Source organism: Labeo rohita, chromosome 19 (assembly GCF_022985175.1).
Source record: "Labeo rohita strain BAU-BD-2019 chromosome 19, IGBB_LRoh.1.0, whole genome shotgun sequence".
Lineage (NCBI taxonomy): Eukaryota > Metazoa > Chordata > Actinopteri > Cypriniformes > Cyprinidae > Labeo > Labeo rohita.
The window spans coordinates 5,161,527-5,176,609 of record NC_066887.1 but is presented as its reverse complement, the minus strand read 5'-3'; the positions used below and the strand labels follow the sequence as shown (position 1 = coordinate 5,176,609).

General features: G+C 37.0%; 1 protein-coding gene across 2 annotated transcripts in view; it reads left to right on the top strand.

Moving 5' to 3' along the window:
* Window positions 1-15,083, top strand: part of LOC127181524 (solute carrier family 66 member 2) — a 48,540-nt gene that overhangs the window by 22,190 nt on the left and 11,267 nt on the right. For both annotated transcript variants that reach the window (XM_051136302.1, XM_051136303.1), the window contains one exon: window positions 7,420-7,636. In XM_051136302.1, the coding sequence (XP_050992259.1) occupies window positions 7,420-7,636 (217 nt within the window). The remainder of the gene's footprint in view (window positions 1-7,419; window positions 7,637-15,083) is intronic.

Sequence of the window (15,083 nt, the reverse complement as noted above, 5' to 3'; positions counted from 1 at the left end):
TTTAAAAAAAATATATATATAATTAAATTTAATTTAAGAAAACGTTTAAATATTGTTTTGCTCAATAAAATAAAATAAAATCAAATCAAATAATAAAAAGCATTTAAAGGTCATTTGTTTTTCCCCAATAAAATGAAATGAAAAGAAATAATAAATAAAAACATTTACATTTTCATTTAAACATTTGTTTTGCCCCAATGAAATAAAATAAAATAAAAAATATAATAAAATAAAATAAATGTGAAAAAATGTGTAAAAATGTGAGTTTGAAATATGATTGTCAGTCTTTTGATAAACATTTAGTTGTTCATCTCTCAATCATCATTGCATTACAGTTGCATTGTATTATGTTTTGTTAAAATAAAATAAATAAAAAAGCACTTAAATGTCATTAAGCATTTAGATTTTGCCCCAGTAAAGTAATTGTATTATGTTTTGCTAAAATAAAATTACATTACATTAAATTAAATAAAAAAGCAATAAAAAAGCTTTTCATGACAATTAAGCACAAATAAAAAAAAAAAATCTTTAATTTAAAGAATTAAATTAAATAAAAATAAAACAACCAACTAAAATAAAATAGAAAAAAATTAAGATTTTAAATAAAACATTTGATGTATGACATCATAAGATTCATCATAAAACAAAAACGTTAAAAATGGTGGTCTATTCAGATGTTAAACCTTTGCAGTATTTCTCTCTCCAGACGAGCGTAAACATTCTCACTCTTAGTCTGAATAAATTCATAATCGTGAGCTGCTTTATAAATCCTTTTCAGTATTAAATGTGTCATTTCTTTCGCTTTTTACGCAGATCAGACTTGCTTCTTCCGTTTGGCATAATGCACGTTTAGACGGGGAAAGCGCTGACCTCGCTTTCTCTCTCATTATCCATTTATCATTGTCTGTGCATCAAATATTAAACATGTTTTCCAGTCTCGGATGATGGGAATTAATGCCGAGTCGATGTTCCAGAATTGCTCGTGAGGAGCGGTTAAGATAAGTGGTCGTGACAGAGAGTGGTAAAGTTACTCATGTCTGTGGCCGACAGTCCCGCTGTTCTCTGTGTGGGTTGTGATGACACCAGCGGCTCCATGAGAGTCCCACACCGGCCCCGTGCGTTAGTGTAATACGGCTGACCTCATATGTGATGCGAAACACAATTAGTCATTCATGCCTTCTCTCAATGCGCCCTACAGGTGTGTCACTTCTTATTGTTCACTATTGCCATGCTGCCCTTTTGCTTCCAGCAGCTGATTTCATTAGAAAACTAGAGTTTAGGGTTTTGTCTGTGTTTTGGGTGGTTGCCAGACATTGCTATCCAGTTTCTAAGGTTGAATATTTAATGCTGAAATTTTTAGGGCCTCTAAATGATTAATAAGATCAAACTTTGCTTGAAAACCTTGCACACAATCTACTACATGCCTTCTGTCATCTAATTGATATTGTTGATTGATTATTATTTTTTTCATTATTATTATTTTTTTTTGCTGTGAAATCTTTACTGATTTTTATAAAGTAATCATAAGAATAACGTTCGTAATATTTCAAGAGTGTAGGTTTATATGATTATCCAGACATCATTTTTTAGAATAAAATAAAATAAAATAAAATAAAATAGCATTTAAATTTCATTTTATTAATATTTTATCATTTTATTAATATTATTGGGAGATATAAAGTGACAAATGATATTTATTTGCATTTTTCTTGACTGAAGCTACGTAGGTTTACATGATTATCCAGACATAATTTGTTAGAAAATCATGTTAAAATGTGAGTTTAAAATATGGTTATCAGTGTTTGATAAACATTTATTCTTTCAATCTTTAATGTTTAATCTTATGTTTTGATAAAATAAAAAATAAATATAAATTAAAATAAAATAAAATAAAATAAAATGAAAAAGCATTTAAATATTATTAAGCATTTGTTTTGCCCCAATAAAATAAAATAAAATTAAAAAAAATAAAATAAAATTAAAAAGCTTTTAAATATCATTAATTATTTATGTTCTGCCCAATAAAATGAAATAAAAAAAAAAAACATTTTTTATGACCATTAAGCATTTGTAAATATAAGCAATAAAATAAAAAATAAACATTAAATAAAATAATAAATCATGTTAAAATGTGAGTTTGAAATATGATTGTTAGTTTTGATGATAAATTTAGTTGTTTATGTTTCAATCATCAATGCATTACAGTTTCATTGTATTATGTTTTGCTAAAATAAAATAAAATAAAATAAAACACTTAAAAATCATTAAACATTTATGTTTTGACCCAAATGAAATTAAATGAAAAAGCATTTAAATATTATTTAAATAGTTTGGATTTTGCCCCAATAAACTAAAATAAAATAAAATAAAATAAAAAATACTTAACACTGAGCATTTATTTTTTGCCCAAATAAAATAAATTAAAATAAAAAAGCATTTAAATATCAATAAACGTTTATGTTTTGCCCTAGTGAAGTTTAATGAATAAAATAAAATGAAATAAACAAAAAGGCATTTAAATATTCATTTAAACATTTATATTTTGCCCCAATAAATAAAATAAAATTAAATAAAAAAGCATTTAAATATCATTAAGCAATTATGTTTTGCCTCAATGAAATGAAATTAATAAAATTAAATATAATTAAATAAAAAAGCAGTTAAATATTAAATTAAACGTATATTTTGCCCCAATAAAATCAAATCAAATTAAATTAAATTAAAAAGCATTTAGATATCACTAAGCATTTGTTTTGTCCCAATGCAAAAATAAAATAAAATAAATTATTTTTTTATTTTTATATTTAAGTGCATTTTATGTTATGAAGATCTCGTTGATTTGCATTACAGTCTATCAGAATTTTATCTTACCTTTTTTTTTTTTTTTTTTTTTTCTAAACAATTTGTGCAACTGCAACAAATTGCATATTTTTGCTTAGTTTGTGTCTCTGTTTTCCCTATATGAGCCACAAAAGCCAGTCCTATCAAATATGAACACAAAACTTGATTAAGCTTGATTAAGCTATTCCATTTCAAACAATTACATTTTTCTGACTATTATTTCAAATGTCAGGTCTCACCGGGTCAAAGTGTTGTTTACGATGCCGCCCGTTTATGATTCTGCGGGGCACAACATAATCTTCTCAATGGACTTGATGGCAAAGAGTTTCTCCATCCGGATTTCCCATTGGCTTCTATTTTGATGAAATTTGTCACATGAATTGGCTGTGTTGATCAATAGGACGCAGCTTGTTTTGGCACCGTCCGGTCCGCTGTGTGGGCAGCGCTTTATACATTGCGACACTAGAGTTGACGGTTTGTTCAAACTTTGTTCGAAAAGGACTTTAGCAAACAGCACAAGTATTGGAACAAACAAAGATTGCAGATACCGAGGCAGAGTTTTGGATGTAAAATGCTCTACCCAAGCAAACAGATTACCAAAACACACTTGTATCTAAGCCGTGCCGCCCCCTCTTCATGGGGTTTGTGAGCACAGCTGGCATCCGAAGAGAGAGGCGTACCAAGCAATGAATTGCTGGAATCGTGTTTTCCTAATCCAGCCCTACATTTATTCACTGAATGTGTGTGTTTTTTCCTGTTTCAGTCCATCTAGACCCATCATAGCAGTGCTTTGGACTCCGTTTTTTTGTGTCATTCTCTTTTCTTTCAGCTTTGTCCCACATGCCCTGACATTTTCATGACCCTCTGGATGTCACTGTGGTCCTCATGCTTCGGTTTTGGCCTCTGCTTGTACTTTGTTGCTTCGACATTTCCAGTGCCGCTTTATGAGAGTAACCGTTGTTGAAGCTCCCGGTGTGCATTGATTAGATATGCTCTTCTCGTCCACCGCCGGATGGGCGGAGAGCTGACTTACAGGCTTATGAGTTCTCTGGGTTCAGCTTCCATCGACACGAGGCCAAAATAATTGGTGAAAGTGGATTATTTTAGGTCATGATCCAGTCAGACTCGTCCCTGCTGAGAGCCTTGTGTGCTGGGAATCGTATCATCATGAAAAAGGACTTTTTGAGGGGGTCTTAAGGTCTTTGAACTGGGTTTACTTCAGGACCCAGATTTCAACCAAATTTTCGACCGCATCGCATTTAATCGACATTTACAATTATTCTAATTCTTATTTTTGCATGATGATATGATGAATGGATGGTTCATTTTTAACAGCAGATTGATCCAGCTGATCTGCACATCGCTGCACACTTATATAAGCTTATAATCACTCGTGTTTTTAAGCCAAAGCCACGCTAAAAAGAATAACGTTAACTGACATCCGGACTTGACTCTTGATGAAATCGGTTGGGTGTTTGAACGCCTACTGGATCCTTAGACAAAAGTTTACAGGGCTTCACCCAGTTTAAGAAATTTCTGATCATAAAAATCTAATTATTTACATTTTTAATGTATTGTTTTCGTTATAATGTACTGATTCAAATTAGTAATCAGTAATAATTCTTATTTTAATACTACGTGTCTCCCTTGACATGCTCTCGCGTATGAACAGGCAGCAAATCTGGTGCAAACATATTTCAAAGGAAGCCGGCGCCATGGTCCTTACCGTCTTTACTGGGTGATTTAAGCGAATATTTGCATTTATTCACATACGGTTTAGTTAGAAATGGTGGCCTGTCATGATTTTGGCTAATGCAGGACACTGCTGAATGATGTGCATCAGAGGGGATTTAGAAGTGGGTATACACAAAGCCGACTGATAAAGAAGTGGGTATACGCAGGTACTGTACACCACTGCATATTACCCTACTCAAGTATTTAAAACAGGTTCACATGTTAGAAAATATAGTTAATATTTGCATCATTATTGATTTATCTCATCCACCCGCTACCCACCGAAATAATCAGAATGCATTGTTTTATTACCCAACCCACCCGACCCGCGGATTATCCGCAGCGCCCGCGGATATAACCGCCATCCGCGCATCACTAATTGCCAGCCATGGTCTTCCCACACTCCCTTCACCATCTCTGATTGGTTTAGACCATGATATGGGCCTAATGTGTGTCTTTTGGACCACAGTCACTGAGAATTTATTTATTTTTTGACCTCGAACAGTTGGTCGCACCAGTGCAACCTCTTTTTTTTTTTTTTTTAGTCGCACCGTTGAGACATTAAGTCGCACTCTAGAGCCCTGTTTTGACAGTTTCATGCTCCAGGCAGCCAGTAGTTCACTGCACAAAACCCATTGTGGTCAGGAAAAACCATGGGTAAGGCACATGTCTCTTAACCTTAATTGTTTGATTTCCATAAAAATATGAGCAGCACTGTTTTTACAAATAATAATACATGTTTCATGAGCAGCCAATCAGCATATTAGAATGATTTCTGAAGGATCATGTGACACTGAAGACTGGAGTAATGATGCTGAAAATTCAGCTTTGTGTCAAAGGAATAAATGATATTTTAAAGATTAAAGCGTTGAAAGGGCACTTGAACCCAAGTTCACCACCATCTGGTGGCATTATGAAAACAGCGAACGATGAGCAATATACATTTAAAGTGGTAAATATATGAGGAATATGTCAAAATCATTTATATATGCCACTTGCTGCCAGCTGGTGGCGCTATGACTATAACTGAATATTGGCATGTAGATGTGTTCAATCCAGGACTTGAAGTTTGGTCCTGATTGAACATGGCATGTTTGAGTTAGTGTAAAACATGACATATCCTGTTGCCAACAGGTGGCGCTTTGATTATAACTGAATATAAGCCTTTGGGTTTGTTCAAAGGACATGAAACATGTGATTTGGGGCCTTACATGTTTAAGTTAGTGTAAAACAAGTCATTTTCTGTTGCCAGCAGGTGGCGCTATGATGATAACTGAATATTGGCCTTTAGATGTGTTCAGGCCAAGACGCCTATCCAACATGTGAAGTTTGGGGCAGATCGAACATTGTATAGCTGAATTACAACAACTTTCTTTTACATGGTGAAACATCGAACTTTGCGAGGCTGCCACGGACACGCCCTCCAACGAAAACTCAAGATCTTCGCAATTTAACATCACAAAGGCCTTAAGATTAGACTCACTAAATGTAATGTTGATATCATTAAATCTCTATGAGAAGTTTGTTAGAGTATAAAACAGGCCACTTCCTGTTGCCAGCTGGTGGCACTATGACTATAACTGAATATGGGCATGTGTTCAAGAAAGGACTCCTATCAAACAAGTGAATTTTGGTGCAGATCGGATATTGTACGCCTGAATTATAACAACTTCCTGTTTTATATCGAAACATCGAAGTTTGTCAGGCTGCCACGGACACGCCCTTTAACGAAAACTCAAGATCTTCACAATTGAATGTAACAAAGGGCTTTAGATTAAACTAACCAAATTTGGTGTTGATTTGTTTAAATCTCTAAGACGAGTTGATTTAAATACACTTGAAAATGGCAAAAATGGCACAAAACTTGCTGAGAAAATTCAAAATAACAGACGTCCTGTTGGGTTTTGCACTTGGACTTCGTTCCGGGGGACTTTTTTTTTTTTTTAGGTGTTGGTGTGTCTACCGAATTTTGTACATGTATATGAAACTCAGCTTGAGGGGCACTTTGTTGAAATTTTATAGGTGGCGCTATCGAGCCATTTTGCCATACCCACTTATGAAACCTATATCAGATACATTTTTCCACTTTTGGCATGTGTGCAAAGTTTTCAAGCATGTTTAGGCCATCAAAAATGCAATTCATTTTGGAGAAGAAGAAGAAACTGAGCAATTCCAATAGGGTCCTCGCACCACTGGTGCTCGGGCCCTAAATATTACTATATTAAACAGTTAATTGAAATTGTAATAATATTTCACAATATTACTGTTTTTACAGTATTTTGATTATATTAGTGCAGGCTTGGTAAGCATAAGATACCTCTGTGAAAATAATTCAAAAATTCCTACTAACCCCAAACTTTTGAATGGTGTAATTATTAAATTATTTGTTTGTTTGCTTGGCTCTTTTCCTTTATTTGTTTGTTTTGTTTATATTTAGCATTGTTACCATTGTCTTAGAGGGTCTCTGATCTAAACTTGATGATCTGACATTCAACCATTCATCCCTACTAATACGTTCCAAAGCATAATTCATGCGTGTTATATATGTGTCCAACATTTCAGTGTTCTATGAAATGTGTTGTTGAAAGGAAGAACTTGATAAAGACTGGTTGTTAAAATGATCATTGGTAATATCTATATATGTGAAAATATTTTTTTTTATAAATTTGTACAATAATAAACATTAGTATACTAAGTACTAATACTACTAAAAGTCTTTACATTTTTTTCAATAACTCTCTACTATCATTGGTATAAAAGTTGACTTCTCTCAGCCAATGTGAGTTGTAGTATTTCATGCTCGTATTATTTTTAATACGTACTCTCTTTCTTTCTGAATTCTAGACTTTGACTGGAACCATTTCTGGTCTTGGAGTCATTTTGTGGATTACCTGCAGTGTGTGCTGGCGTTCACGGTACTGGCTGCCTATGTGACGTATCTGCTGCTGGACTCGGTTCTGTTCGTAGAGAGCCTTGGTTTCCTGGCCGTATTCACAGAGGCCATGCTGGGAACTCCACAGCTCTACTGCAACTACCAGAACAAATCTACTGAAGGCATGAGGTTTGTACTGCTAATGTTTTTGCTCTCAAAATAAGAGTTCATCAAACAGTGGTATTAATATTTTAACCTAGAATTTTATCTTCCTGAAGACTACTTTCTACTTTCCTGAAACACTCTGTCTCAAACTCACAGCATGGTTAAGCAAACTGTCAGGGTCACCCCAAACTCATGCTGTTGTTTGGACAAAGTGATTAGGTCACCCTGAACTCACAACATTTGTTGGACAAACTAATAGTGTTGCCTTAAACTTGTACCAATTGTTGGGCAAAGTAATTGGGTCACCTCAAACTTGTGCCATTTGTTAGACAAATTTATGGGTCACCCCAAAGTCATTAGGTCACCCTGAACTCACAACAATGGTTGGAAAAACTGATAGTGTTGCCTCAAACTCGCACCATTTGTTGGGCAAAGTGATAGGGTCCCCCTAAACTCATGCCATTTGTTAGACAAACTTATAGGGTCACTCTGAGCTCAAAACATTGGTTGTACAAACTGATAGGGTCACCCCAAAATCACACCATTCATTGGACAAAGCAATTGGGTCACCTCAAACTCAAACTGTTTGTTGGGCTAAGTGATTTGGTCACGCCAAATTTATTCCATTTGTTAGAGGAAACTTATAGGGTCACTCTGAACTCAAAACATTGGTTGGACAAACTGATAGGGTGACACCAAATTTACACCATTGGTTTACAAATTGATAGTGTTACCTCAAAGCCACACCATTTGTTGCACAAAATGATTGGGTCATCCCAAACTCACAACATTGGTTGGATAACCTGATAGGGTCACCCCAAAATCACACCATTCATTGGACGAAGCAGTTGGGTCGCCTCAAACTAAAAATGTTTGTTGGGCTAAGTGATTTGTTCACACCACATTTATTCCATTGGTTGGACAAACTGATAGGGTGACCCCAAATTTACACCATTGGTTTACAAACTGATAGTGTTGCCTCAAAGCCACACCATTTGTTCCACAAAATGATCGCCCCAAACTCATCCCATTTTTAGGCAAACCAATAGGGTCACCCCAAACTCACATCTTTCATTAGATAAAATAGTTGGGTCACCCCAAACTCACAGCATTGGTTGGACAAACTAATAGTGTTGCCTTAAACTCACAAAGTTGGTTGGACATACTGATAGGGTCTTCCCAAACTCATGCGATTGGTTGGACAAAGTGATTGATTTGCCCCAAACTCACCACTGATTGGACAAAAGGATTGGTTCGCCCAAAACTCAAGCCATTGGTCAGGCAAAGTAAAAACGGTCGCCCTAAGTGCCATTGATTGGACAAAGGTAGGGTTGATAGGGTTGCCTCAAACTCACTTAATTGGTTGGACAAAATGATTGGGTCTTCCCAAACTCATGCGATTGGTTGGACAAAGTGATTGATTTGCCCCAAACTCATGCTATTGGTTAGAAAAACTGATAGGGTTGTCCCAAACTCACACCATTCATTGGACAGAGCAATTTTGTCAACCCAAACTCACAGCATTGGTTGGACAAAATAAATGGGTCGTCCCAAACTCAAGCCATTGCTTAGACAAACTGATAGGGTTGTCCCAGTGTCACACCATTCATTGGACAATGCAAATGGGTCACCCCCAACTCACACCATTGGTTGGACAAACTGATTGCGTTGCCTAAAACTCACAAAGTTGGTTGGACAAATTGATTTGGTCACCCCAAACTCAAGCCATTGTTTGGACAAACTGATAGAGTTGTCTCAAACTTACACCATTCATTGGACAAAGCAGTTGGGTCACCCCAAACTCAAACCATTGGTTGGACAACATGAATGGCTCACCCAAAACTCAAGCCATTGGTTGGACAAAGTGATAAGGTCTCCCCAAACTCATCCAACTTTTTGGACAAACGGATTGGGTCACCCCAAATTTAGACCATTGGTTTATTACATGCTGTGTTGGGCAAGTTGGCATGCTTAGACAAAATATAAAATGCCGTACAATATTTAATTTAGGTGGAAATCAAGCTACAAACCAGTATATAATCATGGCAAAACATTGTTAATAGTCAATCACATTAGAAGAGAATGTTTATACTCTAAATAGGCCACTTAATTCAGTGCATCTAGAAGTCTTACTTAAAGACATACTACAGACAATTCATCCATGCATTTGTTTTGCTTTTAGTGTTATTTTTAGACCTCATAATTTTTAATTATAATGTGAATACTCAGTCTTGTGGTAAAATGCCAGACCTCTCTCTTGTGCTGTATCTCGGACTTCTAACCTGCTTCCATTTCAATCAACGACCAGTGAAAAGAACCAAGTGCCGCACTGCATTATTTTTTCTGTAATTCTTTACATTTGGATGTACATCTTCATACAGAAGAAAAAATTAGCTGCTACGTTTGTTCTATTGTGACTTTAAATCTAATGCTCAGAGAGGGAAATGGAGAAAAAAAAAAAAACCTTGATAAACATTATTAGTGAACCTTAGGGGGAGAAACGTAAGTTACTTAAAATAATTATGATATGACCACCTTGGCATTTCTGCTTTCACTCAGTCTCGCTCTGGTGAGTAAGTCCAAAACCCTCCACTGCTCTAGTGCTTGAACAGAGGAACATGTGAAGTGATATATGGCAGCTCAGTCACTCCTCGATGTCTGCTAATCAGACGTCCTGCTCAACTGGTTTATGAAACACTGTTGCTAAGCTACGGGAATCAAATATAGATACCTTAGATGTATACATTTAACTGGTTTAGTGAACTTTTTTGTTTACTAATGTTTTATTTTGCTCTACGTGTGATTGTATGACCACACATTAACCAAAGCACTAATTAAGTCACAAAACACAGGTCACTGTGGCAGAAACTCAGAATAAATGAATTAGACAAAAATAGTAATCAGGTAATGTTTCACAGTGGCTGTTTGATTGTATAAGATGCTTTGTGTGTGTGATAGAGGCGTATTATCTTGCATAACCTTTTGAGAGCTACAGTGTGTGTGCTGTAAAGACACGTCCTGTCAGTGTGGCTTAGTGTGTTTGGTAAAGTCTCACACTGTGAGATGCCATCCTGTGCTCTGTTTTCCAGCATTTGAGTTTTTGTGTGTGTATGTGTGTGTCTCCGTTTACCCGGACTGATTTGATGGCACAAGCGGGGAGCCGCCACTGGCATCATGCCAGCCTGACAAGATAAGTGTTCCTCCTCTGTGTCTGTGTGTGTGTGTCTGTGTGTGCACCTGGTATTTATCACATTATGGGGACCAAATGTCCCCACAAGGATAGTAATACCAGTAAATTTTGACCTTGTGGGGACATTTGTGAGGTCCCCATGAGGAAACAGGCTTATAAATCATGCAGAATGAGTTTTTTTGAGAAAGTAAAAGTGTGCACAGTCTCCTGTCAGGGCTAGGTTTAGGTGTAGGGTAGGTGTAGGGCGATAGAAAATACGGTTTGTACAGTATAAAAACCATTACGCCTATGGAATGTCCCCATAAAACATGTAAACACAACGTGTGTGTGTGTGTGTGTGTGTGTGTGTGTGTGTGTGAGAGAGAGAGAGAGAGTATATTTTAACATCTGTGCAAGCATGCTGATAGAACCTGTCTGTTGCTGTCCATGTATGTATCTGTGTGTATGCAAACATGGCTATTTGTATATGCTTATGCTGATGTATTTTTAAACTGAAGTTTGCTGTGTTGTGGGTGTGTGAGCTTGGGTTTAGTTGTTGGGGGTCTTTTAAAGGGAACCCTGGATATTAAGACTGTAAGGCTTAATATAACATAAATTATGTCTCTTACTGAAATATGTAGTAGAAAACCCATGAAAGATTTACGTTATTTAAAAAATCCACATCATTTTATACATAGTTTGGACTATGTAGGGTGCCATTATTTTGATTACGTAAAAGTTGCACTCAGTGAGCTACTTGCACGATCTGTTGCTGTTTTTACCACAACACAACTAGGAAAATAAAATACTGATACAGTGACCACAGTTACTAGAGCTTATACACTGTAAAAAATAATTTGTTGAGTCAACTTAGAATAATTTGTAACCTGGCTGCCTTAAAATTTATTCAACCTGAAATGTTAAATTATACTAAGTGACAACTTAAATATTTGAGTTGAATCAACTTAAAATTTGAAGGCAGCTGGGTTACTTACGCATCTGTTAAGTTTAGCAAACACAAATATCTAAGTTGTAACATTTCAAGTTGACTAAACTTATTTTAGTTAGTTTAAAATTTTAAGGCAGCCAGGTTACAAATTATTTTAAGTTGACTCAACAGATTGTATTTTACAGTGTAGGTGGTAATGGATATAATGGCCCCAGATATTGCTTGAAATCCACGCTAAAGAACTCCTTCAGTGGCTGCGGCATCATGACAAGCATTGGCATGTTTATGTCGTTTGTAAGCTCTTTCAGTAGTTGTTGTCTACTAAAAGCCTCAAAGGCATCAGGGCTAAATCACAGTGAATGGGAGGAGTGTTTCGGGTGGGAGGCATGCAGTCGGTGATTGCGTGCAGTTGCTAACGCTTGTGAAAGCATGCAACCGCTTTCTAATGCATGGTGTTTTTCCGGTTTCACTTTCACTTTTGAAATGGATCACGTTCAGCAAGGAAAAGGGGGGGCACAGTAACTCGTTTTGGGGGCCCCTCTTTTGCACCGCAGACACTTTCCAGCAGTAAAACTAAGTAAGTAAATAATTAAATTTGATAATATTGTGTATCGGCGATTTCACAGGCTGATGATAGGACGATATGAAAATTGAGCATATCGCCCAACACTAGTCTGAAGCTTGGTGCTGATGAAACCATCATAGTGACGACAGCCAATCACTTTATTTTTCTAATGTAAATACATAGTAGTTCAGGCCACTTAATATAAAGTGGGACCTTCTTGGGTTGCATAAATCCGATTGGCAAGTGTCTGCTCTAGGGTATTTGCATAGGGAGATCTGATTGGCTGGTGCCTGCGTTGGTGCTTGAAAAGTTCTGCCACAACGCAATGGATCCACAATACAGTTCAGCAATGCATGACGTGACCTATTCAAAGTAAAATTAGAAGTGTTAACACTGACACCCTGTGTGAATGCTCCGTTACATCACTCATCACTCATCAGTAAATTATTTCCCAAATTGTGGACGTAACGTAAATCTTTAACAGGTTTTCTACTGCATATTTTAGTAAGAGACGTCATTTATGTAATGTACTTTTCTGCTTATTCTTACCTAGGCTGCATTTATTTGATCCAAAATACAGTAAAAACAGTTATATTGTGAGATGTCATTACAATTTAAAATAACTGTTTTCTATGTAAATACACTGACCAAAATTATAAACGCAACGCTTTTGTTTTTGCCCGCATTTTTCATTAGCTGAACTGAAAGATCTAAGACTTTTTCTATGTACACAAAAGGTCTATTTCTCTCAAATATTGTTCGCAAATCTGTCTAAATCTGTGTTAGTGAGCACTTCTCCTTTGCTGAGATAATCCATCCACCTCACAGGTGTGGCATATCAAGATGTTGATTAGACAGCATGATTATTGCACAGGTGTGCCTTAGACTGACCACAATAAAAGGCCACTCTAAAATGTGCAGTTTTACTGAATTGGGGGGGTTCGGTGGGGGTCCGAAAGCCAGTCAGTATCTGGTGTGACCACCATTTGCCTCACGCAGTGCAACACATCTCCTTCGCATAAAGTTGATCAGGTTGTTGATTGTGGGCTGTGAAATGTTGGTCCACTCCTCTTCAATGGCTGTGCGAAGTTGCTGGATATTGGCAGGAACTGCAACCCACTGTCGTATACACTGATCCAGAGCATCCCAAACATGCTCAATGGGTGACATGTCCGGTGAGTATGCTGGCCATGCAAGAACTGGGATGTTTTCAGCTTCCAGGAACTGTGTACAGGTCCTTGCAACATGGGGCCGTGCATTATCATGCTGATGTCAACATTGTGGATCGAGTGGCCCATGGTGGTGGGGTTATGGTATGGGCAGGCGTATGTTATGGACAACAAACACAGGTGCATTTTATTGATGGCATTTTGAATGCACAGAGATACCGTGATGAGATCCTGAGGCCCATTGTTGTGCCATTCATCCACGATGCACGACCCATTGTTGCAAGGATCTGTACACAATTCCTAGAAGCTGAAAACATCCCAGTTCTTGCATGGCCAGCATACTCACCGGACATGTCACCCATTGAGCATGTTTGGGATGCTCTGGATCGGCATATACGACAGCGTGTTGCAGTTCCTGCCAATATCCAGCAACTTCACACAGCCATTGAAGAGGAGTGGACCAACTTTCCACAGGACACAATCAACAACCTGATCAACTCTATGGGAAGGAGATGTGTTGCACTGCGTGAGGCAAATGGTGGTCACACCCGATACTGACTGGTTTTCGGACCCCCCCAATTCAGTAAAACTGCACGTTTTAGAGGCCTTTTATTGTGGTCAGCCTAAGGCACACCTGTGCAATAATCATGCTGTCTAATCAGCATCTTGATATGTCACACCTGTGAGGTGGAGGGATTATCTCGGCAAAGGAGAAGTGCTCACTAACACAGAGGCATGGGCGACATTTGACTCTTGAGTCAACCAGTAGTTGTCAATATTGCATACTGCACATTTAAAATATTCAAATTAGGTTTAGTGAAAAGGTTTAGAATGTTATATACAAAATAGGCTTAGCAAACAGTAAGAACATATTTCCATAGTAACATAAGACAGTGAATTTTAGAATGAGGCAGTGGAGTAGTGGTAGAAGTAGTGGTGAGCTACTACAGTGTTTTACAGTTTTACAGATTTAACTTTGCATCATTGAGGCCAGAGACCTTCAAAAACTTCCATCTGACTTAAGGACAACTTTTATTGCACTCTTTATCTTGTTTATGTTCCCTGAATGTCACATTGAACCTAAAGTAATTTATGTTCACTTCCACTGCATGGGAAACGATCGTATCAGATTCAGATCCACACAGTGTTCAGTGTAGACCCTCCACAATCTCTCACCATTTATCTCCTGGAGACAGCCTTGTATTACAAGACTATATTGAATTATGTTTTTTTTTCTTCTTTCGTCACTGCACTGATCAAAACAAATGGTAAAACGTTCCATCATATTCCCCGTCTTGTTTTTCCCCATTCATTTATTATTTCTTTTTCTTTTTGTACTTATTCAACCATTGTTAGTTGTTTCAGAGTGAGTTGTTTACCTGGTAGCTGTTGCTGTGAGTGAACCTCCGGCCTCATGTTACTCTGTTTTGTTGTCCATCTGTTGAGCGTTAATGAATTGCAGTGGGAGGGAAAGCGGTGACCCCCACAGCCAGCCTTATAAGGTTCACCGCCAGAGTCCTGTTAGTTTGAGTTGGAGAACCCTCAGTGCCTTATTTAGTCGTGTGAATTATCTTGCGGACGTCCTGCAATTGTACCCAGCTGAGCAGCGGGCTGGTTTG